This window comes from Gavialis gangeticus, unplaced genomic scaffold (genome assembly GCF_001723915.1).
Source record: "Gavialis gangeticus isolate Ggan-Ray unplaced genomic scaffold, GavGan_comp1, whole genome shotgun sequence".
Taxonomy (NCBI): domain Eukaryota; kingdom Metazoa; phylum Chordata; order Crocodylia; family Gavialidae; genus Gavialis; species Gavialis gangeticus.
The window spans coordinates 46666146-46687160 of record NW_017728992.1 but is presented as its reverse complement, the minus strand read 5'-3'; the positions used below and the strand labels follow the sequence as shown (position 1 = coordinate 46687160).

Here is a 21015-nt window from a genome sequence, read left to right as displayed (position 1 = left end):
GGGGAGGGAATCTGCTTTGAAAAAAAAAAACACATTTATTGAAACAGTTTTTAATCTATTACTGATCTATTTGGTAGCCCACGTTAATTCTTCTTGTCCTTATGTCATCCATTTCCCAGGTCCTGCATGTCCCAAGCTGGGCTACTGTTCCATACCATAACATCTCTAACTCCCACTGGAGACGGAGGCATTCCTTCCTTTTTTGTGTCTTTGTGAGAAGATATTTAGCAGAATTCACCAATTCATTGGAATCTGACAGGACACACCATGAGTGCTTCTGCTTTGTCCTCAAACTTGCAACCTCTGGGCTGTCAACTGTGCACCTTAGCGCCCACGCCACCCCAACCTCCAGACTGAGGCATAAGAATGATTTATTTCATCAATCCGTGAAACTTGAGCTCCTCAGGGTATTTAAAATGTTAGTGATTCTATAAAAGCAAATCAGTACAAAAACTGACTCTGACTTCAGTAAGCAAGGCAGAAATGGATGGACAAGAAAACTTATTTAAATGTAGGGGTATAAAGGAGGATGAGGATCTATTCTGGATATGTTTGTTGGTACAAAACCATCTCCTAGGATGCACTGAGGCTAAAAGCACATGTTGTACATGCTTTGACCCACAATTCATGCTAGAATCTCAAATTCTTGATTTTCCTGTACCCCACCTCTAGTCTAGTATTTTGCTAAAGAAGAAACATGTTTAGAGAGCGCTACGGAGCATTTCTACACAGCTTCTGGCTCAAAGAAGAAACAAAACTTCTTAGATACAAATTACACAAGAAGTAACGATGACGTTCTTGTTCTACCCAAAAGAGACCACGTTCCAATTCACTTGTTCAACTACTACCACTGACCACAGCGGGATTATTTGTAAAATAAATAACTACTCAACATGGCAGTTGGTACTCGAACGTAGTCTGTAGTTTTTTTTGTTTGTTTGTTTGTTTCAAATTCAGATCTCTCACAGACTTCCTGCCCAGAAATACCAACCTTATGACTAGTTCTTCTGAAAAGGACATGGTTGTAAACAGACCATGTTAACTGGCTGCTATGGTGATGTAAACTCTGGAAGCACTATGTATGAAAGCAGCACTTTCAGAAGAAACACTAGCAAAAGTGAGATCACTGAATAATTGAGGTGGATGTTCATAAAACTGAGGTAAGTGAGAAATTCAAGTAGTCTTGCAAGCTGCATCCATGCAAACAACCCATCCCTAAACTGAGTCACAAAAATACACATTTATGGAGAACATGGCACATCATGAATTACAACTATTACACTATTTCACAATGACCTTATGTCAATTGTATCCACATATTACTGGTATATTACTGATAAAAGGATATACACAGCTACAAGTTAAGAAACAATATGAATTAAACCTGATCTGTTGCGATTATTTCAGGGATAAAATGGGCCTTGGCTGAAGGAGACTGGAGCACATTTTCACTCCTTACAGCCACTGACACACATCATTATAATTATGAAATAATAATTATAAACCTCTGTCTTGTTTTCATAATAAGCTTGGAGCACAAGAATGGCATACAAGGTAAACTTCAGTTCAACTAAAGTGGCTGAAAAGAAAATATTTCACATACATGAAAATTTGCTAACTAAGAAAGTCTTTTCTGTAAAGTGAAAATATATCCTTGCCTTTTTGCTCTTTAACATAGCTCTCTTTACAACTGTGCATGAGTTGAAGAATCCACTGGTGCTGAGCTCCAATACATTGCCAAGCAGGGTCCCCAGAAGCATGAAGATCAGAAAGATATCTGCAAAACAAAGGGGGGGAAAAAAATCACAATTCATACTTCATATGAAAATCTTAAACAACAATGATCAATTGAAATGTACTTCTCTGGTTATAAAACCTAAACATTTATATTTATATATAAGCCTTTCATTCTCCCTTCTTAATTTGGTAGAGGCAAGACTCTTCCTACCAAACAGAAAAATAGAAAGAAAGCGCATTTTATATTATACTATACATCTTTAGCTGCACCTTTTACCTTCAATATTTTACCTTTAGTAAAGGTATTTTAAAGCAAGTTTATTCTTTAATTACAAAAATGTAAATTAGCACTCTATTTTTCCATTGAAACCACTACTGCTGGTATAACAAGCACTTAATATGCTCTGGTCAAACCCCCATGTGATTTGTAAAGAAAGAACTGACTGAGGTTTTTGTTAAACTTTAGAATGTGCAGACACACAAATACCCACCACATATCACATGGCTAAAGGTGATGTTCCTTGAGGGCTTTCCATCTGTAGTAAACAGGATTAGGTCACACTGTCTTTTGTGGAAAAAAATCATCTACCCCTACATATGCATAAAGACTGCAGAAGTTCAAGCTCTGCATATTTGAGACTAAATTATGTGACAACAACCATAATAGCATGATTTGAATAATTGATTAAGGCATGCTAAAAACTCTGAAGATGATACTCAATATTGTTAGATGATCTACTACTCTTTACATGACAAATCTCTTGCATTGCCTAAATACAAAATTGATTCAGTATACATTCTACCTTCAGTACCTTGCATTGTTTTCCTGCTTCTCTGATGGTCTCAAGTATGCCACCAAGAAACAGACCAACCCCTCTCTCCACATACCAGACCTGGAAGTGAGGCAGGGAAGCTTCCCTGGAAGTCACTAATGGAGCATTTTGTCTCTGGTGTGACTGAGAACAGTAGCTTCACTACCTCATTTCTGGGTCTGTCACATGTAGCACAGCAGTGAAGAGGCAATTCTTCCCGGCAATGCATACAGGAGCACCATCAAAGGAGTAAAGGCATTCCCTGAATTAAGATCTTAACCAGTAACAAAAAGTGCATAAGCCTTTCACAAAGGATACATTATTACAATATCTGAATAAAGCTAATTAATACTGAATGACTAAATTCTGATTTTCTTAAAAACTGTTTGCTGTACAAAACACACACAAATGCTTTGTCAAAAGGAGGATCATATCACTTGGAAGGACAAAGAGATTACACAACTGTCTGATTCTAAAATTTGTAACAACAAACTCAAGTCCTCCATCAACATTTCACAGGATTTTAATCTTTGTTTAATGCGTAAGCAAGAATTTGTTCATGTTTTATTTTGATAAATTTTCCTTATCTGAGAAGCCACCCAATACTTTTTACTGGGGGAAATCAATCTCAGTCTCAACAGGATTTAAAAATCAGTCTAAAAAACCCCAAGAAAATGAGTAATAAATTGCACTGGAAAACTTACGTTCCTATGTTTCTTTACATAAAGATTTGGAGAGCAAGGGAAGACTGCTAATGATGCTTCAGGACTTTTTAAACCCTGGAACACTGAGGACATAGACTATCACATACAGGCCCCCTCTACAAGTTACATGAATGCTGTGATTAATATGTTAATCATGCCATAATAGGAAAGGTGCTACATGTGCACCCAATTTATGGCACCATAAAATGGGAATGGGCCGTAAACACGCTCCAAATATAACATAGAACATATTTACGGCTCACTTGTAATAGTACCTGAAATTTAATGTGTGACCCATGACTGATAATCAGCTGACTTGGACTGGCCAAAGGCTGGGGATGGGGAGAAAACAAACTTTAAAAGACCTGCACAAGGTAGCGGTGGCTGGGCAGAAGAACGGATGGGCAGGAGAACGGATGCTTTCCCCCACCGCTGGGAACTTTAAACCCTGTGCCAGGCAGCACTGGCCAGGATGCCCTGTGCAGAGGCTCCCGGAGGTGGGAAGCCTTTGGCTTCCTCTGCCAAGGACTTTACATCCCACAGCAAGCAGCTCTCACCAGCTGCGTCCAGGACTGTGCCAGGATCTGGAACCAGCCCCAGTGGAGTCCCCACTGGGCTGACAACCAGCTCAATAGCCTTGTCTAAAAATCAGCTGACTGTTGGCCTGACAGCGACCACGTTGTGGCTGGGTCTAGACCCTGGTGTAGCCCTCCCTGACCAAGCCGACAATCGGCTGATCATCAGGCACCTGCTTACAACTTCCCAACACAGAGGGAGCCCTGGAGCACAGGTGGCATGTCAGGAAGCATGACTTGGCATCAAGGATCAGGTCCCATTGAACTTTTTAATGAATGTCCGTCAGCAGCCAGAAAGGAACCAACAGCAACTTATTGGGAGGAACAGTTACATAGTTGGTTGGGTCGGAAGGGACCTAAGCAGATCATCAAGTCCGACCCCCTGCCATGGGCAGGTAAGAATGCTGGGGTCAAACAACCCTGGCAAGGTGTCCATCTAGCCTCCTTTTGAAGACCCCAGGTTAGGAGCAAGCACCACTTTCTCTTGGAAGTTGGTTCTAGCTCCTAGCCACCCTGACTGTGAAGTAGTGGTTCCTGATGTCTAGCCTGAACCTACTCTCAGTCAACTTATGGCCATTATTGCTTGTTACTCCTGGTAGTGCTTGGGGGAACAGAGACTCTCCCATTGCCTGCTGGTCCCCCTTGGCCAGTTTATAGATGGACACCAGATCCCCCCTCAGCCTTCTCTTGTGAAGGCTGAACAAGTTCAGGTCCTGTAGCCTCTCCTCATAGGCCCTACCCTGCTGCTCCCTGATCATGCAAGTGGCCCTCCTCTGGACCCTCTCCATGCTGTCCACATCCCTCCTTAAGTGTGGTGCCCAGAACTGGACACAGTACTCCAGCTGCAGCCTTACCAATGCCGCATAGAGGGGGAGTATCACCTCCTTGGATCTGCTTGAGATGCATCTGAGGATGCATGACAAGGTGTGGCTGGCCTTCCTGAGTGCAACCCCACATTGCTGGCCCATGTTCATCTTGGCATCAATGACTACTTCAAGATCCTTTTCTGCTTCTGCGCTGACAAGGGGGTTCTTCCTCCCCAGGTGCAGTACCTTGCACTTGTCAGTACTGAAACCCATTCTATTCTCATTCATCCACCTCTGTAACCTGTCCAGATCTAGTTGTAGCCTGTCCCTCTCTTCTAGCATGCCCACTTCTCCCCACATCTTAATGTCATCCGTGAATTTGAACACAGGTGCTTTTCACCCCCTCATCCAAGTCGCTGATGAAGATGTTGAACAGTGCAGGCCCAAGGACTGAGCCCTGGGGAACCCCATTGCCCACATCCCTCCAGGCTGAAAGTGACCCATCCACCACCACTCTCTGGGTGTGGCCCTCCAGCCAATTTGCGACCCATCTGACTGTGTAGGTGACTGTGGTGTCGACGCCTAACTTTTTAATGAGGATGGAGTGAGAGACAGTGTCGAAGGCCTTCCTAAAGTCCAGAAAGACTACGTCCATCACAACACCTGCATCCAAGGATTTTGTGACCTGATCGTAGAAGGCCACCAGGTTTGTCTGACAGGACCTGCCTCTAATGAATCCATGTTGGTTGCCCCTAAGCATAATCTCCCCTGCTGGTCCCTTGCAGATGTCCTCCTGGATAATTTTCTCAAAGAGCTTTCCCAGGACCGAGGTAAGACTAATGGGCCTATAGTTTCCTGGGTCCTCTTTCCTCCCTTTTTTGAAAATGGAGGCCACATTGGCCCTTTTCCAGTCCTCTGGCATTTTGCCAGAGGCACCACAAGTGCTTGTAAAGCTGTGCCAGAGGTCCCCCAATGACCTCTGCCAATTCCGTCAGCGCTCTGGGGTGGAGATCATCAGGCCCTGCTGATTTGAACATGTCTAGTCCCACCAGAAGTTCCCTGACTAGGTCTTGACTGACCCGGAGCTTGGCTGCGCCTGCCCTGGGTCCATCCGGGATCCCCGTATAGGGCATGTCCCTGTCCCTGCTCAGAAAAATGGAAGCAAAGAATCTGTTAAAGAGGTCAGCTTTGTCATCTAGTGACACCATCAGATTTCCAAGTGTGTCCTGCAGAGGACTCGGCACCTTCTTTTTACCCCCTATGTATTCAAAAAAGGACTTGTTATTTTTGATCTGGGTCGCTAGTCCCAGTTCCATCTCTGCCTTAGCCTTCCTAAAAGCCCCCCTACAATCTCGAGCAATGGAGGTATAATCCTTCGTGGTGATGGCCCCTCCCTTCCATTGGGTGTACGCCTCCTTTTTGGCTTTGAGACTCTCCTGGATGCTTTTGGTGGGCCATGGGGGCTTTTGAACACTCTTGCCCCCTTTGATCCGTGTGGGGATTGCCACCCTTTGGGCTTGGAGGATCGTCTCCTTAAGGAATGACCACTCTTCTTGGTCTCCCAAATCCCCTCCCCTCCAGAACCTGAGTGCCTCCCTAACTAGTCTCCTTACCTCACTAAAATCCACCCTCCTGAAGTCCAGAGCTGCTGCCTTGCTGCAGGCCTTTCACACCCTGCACTGGATGGTGAATTCCAGTAGGCAATGGTTGCTATTGCCCAGGTGGTTGAGAACCCACAGTCCACTCACCAGGTCGTCGCCTGTGGCCAGTACCAGGTCCAATAATGCATTTCCCCTGGTGGGACTGTGCACCTCCTGGGTTAGGAGGATGCCCTATAACTTGGCTAGGAATCTACGTGAGCAGTTAGACCTGGCTGACTGCTCTTCCCAGCAGATGTCCAGATAGTTTAGGTCACCCCTGATGACCACGTCCCTTGAACTAACTGCCTCTGGTTTTTAAGTTAGTTTAACATTCTCAGGTATTTTGCTATTTATCTGAAAACATTCTACTGGGGCGTGGGGGGGAAGTGTCACTCTTTCACACTACCTACAAGGAAATGTGCACTGCCACAATGATATAAGCATAATTACATCAATGTAAACCCCCTAATATAAGCATGCTACACTACAGCTCTTATGTCAACATAATTTAAATTTAGCAACACATCAAACTGATGAGAAACTTGCACAGACCCTGTTCTTTGTTGTTGCAATGTTTCACATGTAACTACACTTAAAGTTACACAGGTGCCAGATATCCTTAATGTAGACAAGATTATTCTTAATGGCTTGACTCTTCCATTCCTTAAGTTAGGGGACTAAAAAAATCCCCATACAAATTTCATTAAAAGGAAAGAAGACGACTTGATTTGTTTCAAAGCTCTTTGATTTACCATAAAGCAGCAAGAGAAAGAGAGAGAAAAAGCTCATATTTGACCAACTGCATGGTCAGTCCAATAAAAAGATACCATCCACAAAAATCCTTGCCTCTTGCATTTTTCCTGGACCATCACCCCAGCTAAACAAAGGACCATTCAATCTCAACAACTCCTTAAGCATGTTGCTGAACCGGGGCCAAGGAGTCAACCCAGCACCTTGCTCTATGCAAGCAGATTTCTGTCGGCCAATGTAACACCACTTATTTCAACAGGCATCCAGAGCTATGACGCTGCTTCAAGAAGCAGTTGGTGATGCTTTTGCCCTGTGTGTTGCAATGGAAAAGCTAAGCTGGGGAGAAGAGGGAGGGATACAGGCAGTCTGAAATCCAGAACTAGCTTCTAAAGACTGGATTTGGAACAGGGGAATATGGCCTGCAGTTGTTCTTGGGTCTTTCTGAAAAGTCACAGGACTGATCACACCAAGGAAGGCAAGAGTACCAAGGGGTTGCTTTTGCGAAGAGATGAAAATCACTTTTATGCCGCTGTATACAACGTACATTTGCAGACAACCTCCCTCCTTTGGAAACGGACATAAAAAGACAGATTATCTACAAAATGGAGCTACAGCCAAGTTGTATCTCATGCATATTTAACTTACGCGAATTCAGCTATACGCACTCGGCTGCTGGGGCTGGCCGCCGGGTGCCGGCCAGGGCGCGGCCCATAGGGCGGCACCACGTGGTACTGCCTGCATGCGCCGGCAAGGCTAGGGGGAGGCAGCTTGCTCACGCTCAGCTGGCTGCCCTGGCAGGACGAGGCAGAGGAGAACAAGAGGGGCAAGGAGTGCGTGCGGAACATGCAGCTGTTGCACTGCACACACGGGCTGTGCGGCGCCATGCCCGCCTTGTCCGGGCCCTGCGGCAGTGGTGGCTGCTCGGCACTGAAGCCCAGTGAGAAGGGCCATTTCAACTATACGCGATTTTCGCCTTATGCGCTGACTTCAGAACATAACCCCTGCGTAAGATGCAACTCAGCTGTATTTATCTTCTGTATTCTGAAATACATATACCTTTGCATTTCTTGAGCCAACAGTAAAACAGCTAAAAAAGTTTAATTACAAGAGCAAAACCTCTTGGGCAGAAATTTGGATTTTTTTTGTTTTACTAAAACCAAAACAACTTCCTTCTCATGTCAAGTCAAGATGAACTAATGAATTTATATGGGGTTCTGAATAAGCCCTGCATTCTGAGTGACTGTTTCAGTTTGGACTCACAGTACAGTAATTTGAGAAGATACCATCAGAGTTCTTGACATGAAGCATTTTTTAAACTGTTGATTAAACTACTTTCCGAATGATAAATGGGATTACATTTCTCATTCCAGGACTGTCATTTGTTACTTAATAAAGTGCTACTATTACTGTCATTTATTACTTAAAGTGCTACTATTAAAGTTCCATCATTTACATACATCTTTGTCCCCACACAAGAAATACAATCTGATATTCTACAAGGTAAAAAATAAAAGTACTTAAAATATAATAAAATATCCCTTACAATATCTGAGAAAGGTAAAAATCTAGACATGTATTTAATATATAGTACATCTGATGAAGATACTATGTAAGTTGTCACCTTATATAACGTTTTTGATCATGTAAGGTTGATGGGGTCTCAAGAAGCTTATCTAAAAGAAGTTCCCTTAAAGCTTCAATTCTTGTTTCAACCTCAGCATAATCTAGGAAAAAAAAGAAAAGAAGAATTCCAATACTGTATCAATCTGCAGCCTACCTGAAAATTACAATATGTTCTCAGGACAAAAAAAACTCCTGGATTTAGGATAAAATTAGTACCTTTTCAAAAACTGTACCAGTTCTAACATGATTGTTACAGTTTCACTAAAGTAGGTTTTACTTTACTTGATCAAATTTAAGATTGTTTTAGTAGCTGAGGAGTTTACTAGTTAGTTGAGAAGTCTGGCATGAACTATCTATTAGAAACAGGAATTAGAATCTAGGCTTCTTGGGCACTTATCCTCAGCGGGGCGGGGGGGGAGCGGGGGGGAGAAGAGAGGGGGCACTTTAATTAGAACTGCTCCGAGAGCTACTCTAAATAACACACCGCCGCCTCCCCTGCATCAGCATCCCCGTGCTTGAAAATGGCAGTGGGAGTGATTAAACTAAAGCTTGTTTGACAAGCTTTAGTACAATTGCTCCCACAGTCATTTTTAAGTTTTGGGGATGCTGATACAGGAGACTGCTAGAGAGAAGCAATTGCCACCCTCTAGCATACTCAATTAATCAAGCTTGCTCCAATCCATGCTGGAATAACTGGAGCAGCCTTGGCACTTTTGTAAAGGCCCCACTTGTCTTTTATATATGCAGCCACGTCTCCTGCTACCAGTCATTAACAAAATTTCCTTGACAACTTCATTGCTGTATTTCAATTGGACAAAATTTTGCTTTTGCCATATCATTGATCTAACTGCATGGATTAAATCGTTTTATCATTTCAAATCTCAAATTGATAATTTCTTGGCCTCGTCAAAATATTTTTATTTTTAGCAGAGATCCAGTTCTGCATAAGTTTTTAGACTTAATCATTTCAAACAATCACTTCTTGTGCTGAAGGGAGGGACATAGTCTTTTTATACTAATTTACATCTGAAAGTTTTGTATAGAATAATTTTACAAAAATACAAACTTTGGCTTTGAAGGCTTTTTACAAAATATGCCAAAGAAGGACACAGTAAGCTGTATCCTGTAGTTAATGGAACCTGTTTTATGTCTAATAATACTAAGCCTTTAAAAAAAATTGGCTGTAAGCTCCTATTATATATACTACAAAGTAATACGCATCTTTCAGTCGAAATCTTGCCAAAAATATTATTTAAAGTAATAGTTCCAAATTCTAAAAAGGACTCCATATAAACAGAAGTTGAAACCCACATAAGGCTTCTGAGAGTACTACGTATTCTTTACCTTTCCTGTAAAGAAAGAAAAAGAAAAAAAGCAAAGAAAAAAATTAACTCAGATCTTACATTTTTTGAACACTTGAACCTCAGTCTTCCCAAACAGTGACTTGGCTTTTTCGTAGTCATTAATAACCACATCATAATCGCCCTTTAAAATAAAAGAACATCGAAAAACTGTCATGACAGATACTGCATATCAATTTAAGCTGACAAAATAAAAACTTTTTTTTTCTTTTTTTATAGGGCTATACCTTTTGAATATTCCTTTCAATATTAAGAGGAAGGTTGAAGAGAAACTTAAAACGCTGAAGAACATTGAGCGCATTTCTTGTGGAATCAGCCTTGTCTTTCCGTCCCAATACTTCTTGGAATAAAGTATCTGCAGTATTACTTGCTCCTATTTTAAGGCAAGGACAATAATGTAGGTTATCACTGCAGTCAAGACTGCTATAAATTCCTCTATCCTAATGTTATTTATTAAATGGTATTGGCATTTAAAATATAAAAATACTGTACAATTATTGCTAGTTTTATCAACTTAATATTTTATGCTCAGCTACATTAAGCACACTTTACAATTTACTGAAATACTCATTTCGTAGCTGACCACTTAGTATTTTAATGTGGTAAGACCTCTGTACAATTAAGAGCAACCACACTTCCCTGGTTCAAGTGCTTAACTTCACTGCGGTTATTTTATAGTTTGTTTTGGCCACCGATATAAATTTTACAGTTAATCTATGCCTTTTAAGCTATATGATCATCACAGAATGTTTTCTTTTGAGAAAAGAACATAACAAAATTATACTAATTAAATTCTATAGCTTCAAGAGTTCACATTGTGGAGTTTCCTTCCGTTATAAGCTTATGCAAAATGGTTTTTTCTTCTTAAAATTCCAGTTGAATTTTTAAAACAGATATTAAATCTTTGACATTAATATGCCTTATTTAAAAGAAACACTAATCATAGGTACATTAAAGAAATTACTCAGAAACAGCTAGTTAAAACACCAGTATTTATGTATATTTAATTCTCTTTCCATTAAAACCAGTGATGAAACTCGTATTGACTTTACCAGATGCAGGATCAGGATTTGGGTAACGATGTTTTGTGAATAAGAATTTCTATATATATATTTTTTAATACTCTAAAAGATGAGGAGTATTTTTGAAGACTATAGAGTTATATCATCCTACAGTGAAGTGTCTTCCTATGATTATCTGACACAAAATAAATAGCATTTCAGCTATACTAAAGAAGATTCACATGGCATGTAAAATAGTTCACATTTTTTGATTTGTGACTTATTCTTAATTAGCCAAAAGAAAAAAAAAAGTGGAACTGTTTTGTCCTTTTTGATCGCTGCCTGTAAAAAAGTCTCTACATTATCTGGTCTAGTGACTATACTTTAAGCAAAGATGAAAAAATTACATCAGTCTCACTGGGTGGCTTGCATGCCATTTTCTCTAGTCAACACTGTGGGTGGCCCGCTCATGTTAAAAGTAGTCTTTGTAAAATAATTGTTATATCTAAATAATGTTTAAACTCTGCTGAAATTTAGAAGTCCTGATGTAAAAAACTGTTTTGTCAGGATAGCTACATCTAATACATGCTATTTAATGTAAAATGCTTTAGTTCATTAAGAAAAAAAATCCACAATAAAACAGCTAGCGGGATATTTAAGTACAGGCTATGGCTAAGGGTTTGATTTTTTTCCCCAGGGTTATAATAAATGCTTGTTTGGTTATTTTTTTCTAGTACAAAGAATGTTTTTGTTATTTTAATTCATATCTTGCTTACTCATTCATTCAACAGCCAAGAAACAAATAATTTGCTATTTTTGGTAGTCATCACAGTGAATTTCTTTCCTCTGTAAATAACAATGCTTCTTTAAAAAGGTAACTGTGAACTGTAGAAATTGTATAGTAACTCTCATCTTTGCTTAAAAAATAAAATCAACTACATGGTAATTTTACACTCAGCCCAATTTATTAAATTTGCATTTATATAGATTCTCTCTAATACTATTTTTAAAACAAAATTAGTATTTTCACTACGTTAATTAGCCTATACAAAAAAAGTCTTCCATTTCAATAGTTAAAGAGTTGAAAAGTTAACTGCTCTGTTTGTACAGTCTTCCAATACCAGTTAGCAAAGCATCATCTTAAATCACACCTGATACACTGGTCTAGCATTTCAGACCCAGAGGACTCACTTTTTACACCAGCATTTTGTAGACTGCTATGCAGATAAAATGCACACAAAGAGCTAGTGCACATTATAAACAAATATATGCATTTTCCAAAAGATGGGGTTTGCAAAACCTTTATCTTCTCACCTACCAAGTATAGAACTAAAACCTTAAAACAGAGGTTTACCATCAGCATCCATGAATAGCAGATTTAGGGCCTATATTCAGAACCTATGCTTTAAAAAGGTGCATCATCCACTCTGTATGTAATAAGCATCTGTTACCTAGAAGTAAGGTACTGACTACTCAAAAGCAGTCCTGTGACAGGCTGGGAAATAAAATTTTCATAAGTAAAACACCTCAACAAACAGTAAAAGCCCCAATGCATTAAAACAAGGAAAAACTTTAAAAATATACTCAAGTCTTTTAAGCTCCCATTTTTATCACTCTTAAGACTACACAGCACAATGATTTTTATATGTAGATATGATAGCTTATTTAACAGCTGCATGTCAAAAAGACACACAGCACCAGATTTTGTTTCAATTAACCAAGACAATTTTACGAACAGCAACTTGACAAAAAGGGGCAATTTTTTGAATATATAGTATTCAAATATAGGAGAAATGGCATTAGACATACACATTCTGTAATCTGAACCCACAACTGATTGTGCCTCCTAATACACATCTGCTGTCTATCAATAGCACCCAAAAATCTTAGGCTGTTTTTCAAAGTCTGACCTACAAAATCACGAATGACAGAATTAGTCAAGAACTGAGTCTTCCACAAAGCAGTGACTAAAGATATTTTGGAATTAAGGTTTTTATCCTAACCTCCTTTGTTTATCTTTTTTTTTTTTTTCCCCCAAATCTCTGTACGTTCCTATCACATCTTACATAAATCTACACGTATGGAAATACAGCCAATCCTTCTTAAAGCAGAGGAAAGTGCCTGGCACCAGTTCTACTAAAGAGCTTGTTTGCAAGAGACAGACTGCATTATCTCCATAGATTTCAAGCTCCCCTTGCACTGACCTTACACACAGGTTTGTGTGAAAAAAAAGATATTGGGAATCTTCATTTAAGAATTTATGTGCATTTTGATTCTAGTTGTACCAATCTGCCTATATAAAAATATGAATCTGCAACACAAGACATTAAAAAGAAATGCTAGGTTTTGCATGACTAAGAAAATAACATGCAGAGCTGCACCTACAATTGGGTACACAGAATGCATGCACTCTTACAGAGCCTGGGTTGAAGTCCTTTGAAAAGCTGCCCCCTCCCGCTACATACACAGTCATCGTTTATTCATACACCAGAAGTATCCTGACCAAAAATAATCTGTCTCTATGTCACTTTTCTGATTTCAGAAAGCACATTCAGACTTTCTGACACCAAGTCAGCTATCTGGATGTCATTCCCTGCTTATTGATACAGCACTAAGGGAAACATCCCTTCCTCTGTGAAAAAAATCACAATGAAACAAAGTAAAATTATCTTGGCTGAAGTCCAAGAATTAAAAATGTAACTTTTGTGATCTGATGAAACACATACCAGGCTGTGGAAAATTTAAGTCATCTTGCCCAACTCAATCTTACAAATAAGAGGAGGAATCAGGGGAAACATGTTGGGGGGGAGGGGGGCGGGGAGAGGGGCTTTTCAGAAGCACTTGAGAGCATTAGTTCCAATGTAATCTAAAAAGCACCATACCAACACTGTAAATAAGTCTTACAGATTTATGCAAAATTTCTAGTGGCAGCTCCATTTCTTCCATTACCACTTTTATTTCTTGTTCTTCCTTTCACATGTTTTCCTACACACCAATTTAATTTGTGCTTCTTAAAAATAAGGTTCATCCTTAAGAATTAAAAAAAAGCAACAGAACTTACCATAACATTTTCCCTGCCCCTGACCTTTTTGTTAACCATAAATCTGATCTTGTAGCCAAAGTTCATGGCAAAGTTCCCACTGACTTCAAAAGGTGCAGGACTGGGCCCCAAAATTATCACTATGCAAAAATAATGCTAGCACAAAACTTTCTGTTGTATACTGTGCAATATATTCCAAGAAATCTATGCAAGTTTTTCATAAAGTCCAAACTCCATAAATAGTTGCTGGTGGGAGGACAAAACTTACTGTTCAGTACATTCTCCAGTTTTTGCGTCATGGATCCTTCAACTTTTTCTGTTCCATCTGCTTCCAGTTTTTGATGGATTGCTGAAATAGAATGTCTAGTTAAAATGCAGACCATTCTAATAGGTGAGAATAAATTACACCAAATTGAGACTTTTAAACAGCTTAAAAAAAATAAATTAAATGCCATTTTTCCTACTAGATATAAGCACTACAAACATTATGAACAGCACAAACTAGCAGGCTGGAGGCGAGAAGCCAGACACTTCAGAATTCTAGTCATTACTCTGCCACAGACCTGCTATACTGGAAAATTGCTTATTCTCTTCACCTCTGGTTTTTCTGAGGTCCATGCTGCTTGCCTATCTTGCAGAAATGTTACAAGTCTTAATTTTGAACAGCATTTTAAAAATGTAAGCAGTGTGTAAGCACAAGTGTTACAATATTGCAGCATAATCTGTAAAATGAAACTAAAGTTCTACTACATTCCTGAGGAGTAAAGGAGGGAGTGAATATAGTAATTCAAAGGTTTAAAATCATTACAAAAATGTTGAATTACCCAAAAATTATAAACCCAGGAAATTCAGAAAGAATGTTTACATTAACATTAAGGTATGCAAATACCCTCTTAACACCACCCCCCCTTAACTGTACACTGTGGTGACCTCATTGCATTAACTATTTGATAAGCCATTTTGGCCCCTGAACATATGAAACTATTTTTGTTTGTCATAATAATGACCAGAGATTTGGATCCCTTAACTATAAAAACAAGTTCAAAAGATGTGCTACCATGTAATATTTCAAATATGAAAATATCAACCTTCTATTTCAGGTCAAATCTACCTATCCATTCTATTTTTGCTGTTTTTTTTTTTATAACAAAGTTTACCTGTCAGCATTCAAAGAATTTCCATCTAAGAAACTCGTGAAGACTTGCCCTCAAAATGACACCCGTTGTTTTGTTTTTTTAAAGAAACTGATCCATATGGTTCTCCACATTAAGGTGCCTTTCTAAAATGGTTCCCACCTCTCATCAAGCTGCCCTTACGGAAGAAGGTGCTACCCCATGCCATGAAGGCTAGGGACAGAAGTTACATGTAAACCAATTTTACTGATCAGAAACTGGGTTAAACCTGTAACAGAACATGAGTTCAGTGCACATAAACTAGTTTCAAAATGGCCCAAACTGGTTTAAGATAAACCTGGCTGAATGTAGTACATCCCCTTTGAGAACCGGCGCCAAGCCTTCACCAACGCCTGGGCTCGCAAGCGAGAGAAGTACGCCCCGCTGGCCGACACCCTGAGGGGCCACGGCTACGACATGACGGTGGATGCGCTCATCGTGGGGATGCTCGGAGCCTGGGACCCCAGCAACGAGAGCGTCCTCCGCGCCTGCCGTGTCTCCCATCGCTACGCCAAGCTGATGCGCTACCTCATGGTGTCCGACACCATCCGTTGGTCCCACGACATCTACGTGGAGCACATCACAGACCACCGCCAGTACACCGACCCCGCCAGACGAGCCACCACCGGACCAGACCCGGAGGGCACCGCCGCCTGAACCGCCCCCCGACAGGATTCTTCCCCCACAGACGACCCCACTCCACCCGAAGAGGACCCCCGCGATTGGACTTTACGGACTGAGACGCTTTCTCCGAGCCACTTTCTCCACCATTGCGGACCATTGTAACGGGTTTGTGTGTATCTATCTCCTTTCTCTCTCAGCGTCGGGAACCCCCTCCCCACATCCCCCCACCCCTGGGCTTAGTTGGCTAACATTGTATCGCTTGTAACCTAGTCGCATTCCCCTCCTCTCCCTCATCCCTCTATTGTTACTCCCTTGCTTGGGCGCTTTGTATTTCCGTATCAGCTTTGTCATCTTTTTTCTGGATTCCCAATCCAAAACATCTACTAATAAAAGTCAATCTGACTTAACTGATTCAGGTCAAAATGCTTTATGGAACTTCTGTTCCAGACCCCTTCCTGATTTAAGTTAAATCAGAGTCTCCCAGCATCTCAACATGCTTTTCAGCCCTGGGCTGGGCTGTGCCTTGTGCTCCTGAGAGCAGGGCTGGCCCCACCCATCTGTTCTCTAGCCAAAGAAGGGGTAGGGCCAGACACTGGCCCATTATGGCCCCTTAAGGCAAAGGGGCAGGGAAGGGGTTTATCCCTCCCTCCCTCTTTTCTCCCCACAGGGGACTGCAGCCAAGGTCTTTCTGGCCAGGGTGCAGCAGCCCCTGTCAGGGTTCCCACCACTTCAGTGGCAGGGGTGTGGCCAGATGCTGGCCAGGACAGTTTCAGGAGGGACCTGAACAGATCATCTAGCCTGACCCCCCTGCCACAGGCAGGAATGAATGCCGAGTTCACAAGACCCCAGACAGGTGATCATCTAACCTCTTTTTGAATTTACCCAAGGTAGGGGTAAGGATCACTTCCCTAGGAAGTTGGCTCCAGATTCTGGCCACCCAAACTGTAAAATATTGCCTCCTGATCTCTAACCTACACCTGTTCTCCATCAGCTTATTACCACTGTTTCTCATCACCCCAGATGGTGCTGGAGAGAATAGGGCTCTTCCTATTTGCTGATGATCTCCCCTGATGAGTTTGTAGGCAGCTACCCGGTCCCTCCTCAGCCTCCTCTTGCCAAGGCTGAACAGGTTCAGGTCCCTCGGTCTCTCCTCACAGGGCCTCTCCTGCTGCTCTCTCACCAAACGGCTCCACCATCCGCCTGCCTTGCCTGGGACTGGAGCTGGGGGGCTAGAACTGGCTTATAGGTGCTGCTGAAGTCAGGCACAGAGAGGCCGGCTTGGGCTGGGCCGCAGAGGGAGGGCCCTGCACAGCACCTGCAGCTCAGGCTCGAGCCGTGGGTGCTGTGCACCCAGATTGCTTCCGGTTCCCTGTGCCTGTCCCAGGGAAGGGAGTGGGAGCAGGGGGGAGTTGGGAGCCAGACACCTGGGTTCCTTTCTGCCTCTCCCCAGGGTGGGGCCAGTGTTAGCTCCCTGTGCCCAGGCTAGGCCAACCTGTCATGGAGCCACAGCCAGCTAGGAAGGGTCCTGCCCTGCAGCTCAGCCCAGCCCAGCCCCTTCATGCCCTTCGGCACCACCCGCAGCTGACCCCACTTAGCCCCAAGCGAGATTGGCAGATAGCAGGGCTGGCCTGGGCTGGGATGTTGGGGGAGGGCCCTTCCCAACTGGCTGCAACTCCATGACAGCCCAGGCTGGTGTGCATGGGCAGCGGTTGACCAGGCAGTGCCACGGAGGCAATGCCGCTGCAGCTGCGGGCAGGTGCCTTGACAGGTGGAGTGGCCATGTGAGATGAGTTCATTGTGTCCGCAGCTGCCCAGGCCAGGTCAGAGTTGCTGGCAGACCCAGAGCCTGGCAGCCACCCACTGCAGGAGCTTGTGTGCCCAGCTAGGGTCCCTGTGCTAGTGGGACCGAAGGGAGACACGGGAGTTTAATCCCCCTTCTTGCCCAGCCCTCCCCACCATTGCCTGAGGTGCTGTTTAAGCTGGTGTCCAGCTGGGGTCCCTGCAGGCCAGGGTGGGGGTTTAAGCCCCTCCCTAATCATACTTAGTGGCCTGTCACAGCTTGGCCACACCCCCCCTCCCCCCCAGTCAGCTTCCCTCCAGCCTTGCAGCTGCTGCCAAAGGAAAAGGAAGGCTTGCTTTAGTGCCCCCCAGCTTCTAGCCCGAGCCACTGCAGGCATGTCCCTGCATTTCTGGAATCAAAAGTGAATGCCTATTCACTTGCAAATTGATTCAATCTATGTAGGTGAGACTAACTTGCAAAGATTGAACCAATACAAGCTTGGCCTTTTTGAATGTCTGTACTTAGCCGAAAAGTCAACGCACTATGAAGAGAAAGTGAAAAATAGCGGCCTCTTCTAAAACAGCTTGTGGTTTCAGTTCCATTGTTAACAAAAAGAGACAAATGTGAAAAATTGGCAGGTTTTCATGAAACTTTCTGAAAGAGATTTTTTTCCCCCCCCACAGATTCTACTGAAAGAGACTTCCAAGTATGAAAAAAAAATAAAATGAAAGAGATTGAGCCAAATGAGATTACTTAATAGAAAAATGGAGGGATCCCTGGTATATTCTATGAGCTTAGCCTCCAGAAGCAAGATGAAAACCCTTAAGGTTATAATTAAAAATAGTTGAAGCGACATTTTGCATATTTCATACACAGTTACTGTAACAGTGTCTGTCCACATGTTACTGTACTCTTCAGAAGGAGTTTGGACAATCCTGAAGTCCCAGACTTTACTAGATCTCTTTATCAGTATGAGTTACTGATGAGAGCACAATTGTTGTAGCCTACACATTTGCCGTTAGAATCACTCATTTCATTCATTAATTATAGGACAGGAAAATGTGGACTTGATCCATATACAATTTTGATGCTGATTAACTTTGTTGACTTTAGCAGAGTTTTTCCTGATTTACACTGGTGTGGGATCAGAATCAGGCACTGTGCATGTGGAAGGTCTTACCAATTTGTTCTAGAGCTCCTCATTTATGTGGTATCTAAATAAATGTGCCAGAATTAACATATTTGGACTCCAATTCATAACTACAACCTAACCTGGGGATCACAGATAGAGAAAGTAGTTTGTGCTCTATAGAAACCTGGCTGATTTAGTCATCTTGCCTCCTTATTTCCAGTTAAAGAAACAAAGCCAACAGGAAAAAAATGACTAAATGAAAACACGGGCGACAATGTAATCAACATTTTGAAACAAGACCTTATTGCTTTAGGAATCAATAATATACACACGCACATTTTCCTAAAGCTACATGATCACAAATGGTAGAAAATGTGAAACTACCAACAGGAAGGTAAAGTACCCATAAGAATCTCCAGATGGGGATACAGCTTACACCACGTTAAAGCTTGAGACCCTGCTACAGAGAGTATCCAAACCTCAAAAACAGTAGTGCCGTAGCTCAGCAAGAACTAAAACCTGTCACATAATAATACAAACCTTCCAAAGTTTTTTCTATTACCTTTATTTTAGGTTTTATGTTAAGCTAGATTTAGGTTTAATGTTCTGTTCAGCCCTCTATCTTTCCCATTCTTCTTGCTTGATTCATGCTGTGCTACTCTGGCTGCCACTGTTTGCATAATAATCAGTTCATCCCTGGGCCTCTCTGGTTTCTTGCCTACCCAGCAAGATCAACAGATACTGTTACTTGGTTAGATAAGCACTTCTCCTTGTCCTAAGCTTACGAGCAGTAGGATCTTTTCCAGCCTTTGCACGTCAAAAAAGAGTTCTATTACTTTAAAAAAAGAATTGTAATGGGGGTGCAGAGAAAGAAACAAAAATCTTTACTTCTTTAAATCCTCTCTGGGACCACTGTTTCACATCTGAACATATTTGCTACTGCTTTGACAAATATTATGTAAGGACTAGGACAAGGAGAGACTAAATGTGGGAAGGGATCTGAATGCAGAAAAATCTCTCCAATAAGGTTATAAATAGATTCCATACTTGTACCACATTAATTATTAGGGTGGCACAAAGGGAAAGGAGACAGATGTCTATACCAGTGGTTTTCAACCTTTTTTGTTCTGGGACCCATTTGCCAAGATCAATGGCTTGTCCTGACCCACACCCACCTGGCCCTGCCAGTATCCCAACCCAAAGTCCCCTGTTGGCGCCCCTCACTCCTAAGCCACAGCCCCTGCCCCCCCCGGGGCCATGCTAGTACCCCTCACTCCTGATCTGCAGTCCTGACCTTCCCCCCCAGCCCTGCCAGAGGAGGCCACCCCATCTGCCCCTGTCCCACTTGGGCGGGGCACAAGCAGCAAGTGAAGGCCCCTGACTGTATGAGCACTGGCCCCGTACTACCTGCCCAGGCACGCAGCTCCTTGCTGCGAACTGCACCCACCTCCTTGACCCACTGAAGGGCCAGGAGCCTTCTCCTCATTGCTCCCCTGCCCTGCCACAGCCCTATGTGTGGTCTCTGTTCCCAGCGCCTGTGCGCATGCGTGCGCGTGCACGTACACACACACACACACAGAAATACCCCCCAGCCTTCCAGACAGTCCCTTGGACTTCCATCATCTGCTCCCCAAACACTTACCTGTATCCAGAAGCTGGGGCTGATCCCACAACCTGGCCTTGGCCCATCTGTACACACAGATGCATATATGCTCGCTGCCTCCGATCATCCCAAGCAGCTCTTGAAGGCTGGAATGCTGCCAGCCTTCAAGGGGAAACCTTAGCTTTTGCGGGTTTTTCTGGGACTTCCTCACAACCCTTTCAAATATTCTTGCAACCCACTTTTGGGTCATGACCCACCAGTTGAGAAGCACTGGTCTACCATTTGGGCTAAGGACAGACATTCAAAAAGCCTGAGCCTGAATTGATTCAGACTTTGCAGATTACTCTAGCTTGACTAGGCTGGACCGGTTTCCAACCACATAGACAATCCCTCTGGACTGAGGAAATTCAGTGGCTCAGGCTAGAAGATAGGAGGTGCCTCTCTCCCGTTACGTCAAACTCTTCTTAAACAGGTTATGGGGGGGTGACAAGGGATGGGGGGGGGGGGGACCTGTTCATTAGCTCCAAAAACCCTGTTCTGTCTTCCTGCCTGTTCCAATGAAACTGGACACACACCCCCACCTTGGCATTAGCTTGCATAACACGTGCCTAGGGTCCATGGGGCTGGGGTCAGTGTTGTGGGAGATGGGAGGGAG

General features: G+C 42.6%; 1 protein-coding gene across 3 annotated transcripts in view; it reads right to left on the bottom strand.

The window, feature by feature from the left end:
- EXOC2 (exocyst complex component 2) overlaps positions 1–21015 on the bottom strand; it is a 277754-nt gene that overhangs the window by 162400 nt on the left and 94339 nt on the right. For all 3 annotated transcript variants that reach the window (XM_019521894.1, XM_019521902.1, XM_019521912.1), the window contains exons 7-11: positions 14318–14398; positions 10236–10381; positions 10051–10132; positions 8646–8748; positions 1659–1777 (exon numbers count right to left, since the gene is read on the bottom strand). In XM_019521894.1, the coding sequence (XP_019377439.1) occupies positions 1659–1777; positions 8646–8748; positions 10051–10132; positions 10236–10381; positions 14318–14398 (531 nt within the window). The remainder of the gene's footprint in view (positions 1–1658; positions 1778–8645; positions 8749–10050; positions 10133–10235; positions 10382–14317; positions 14399–21015) is intronic.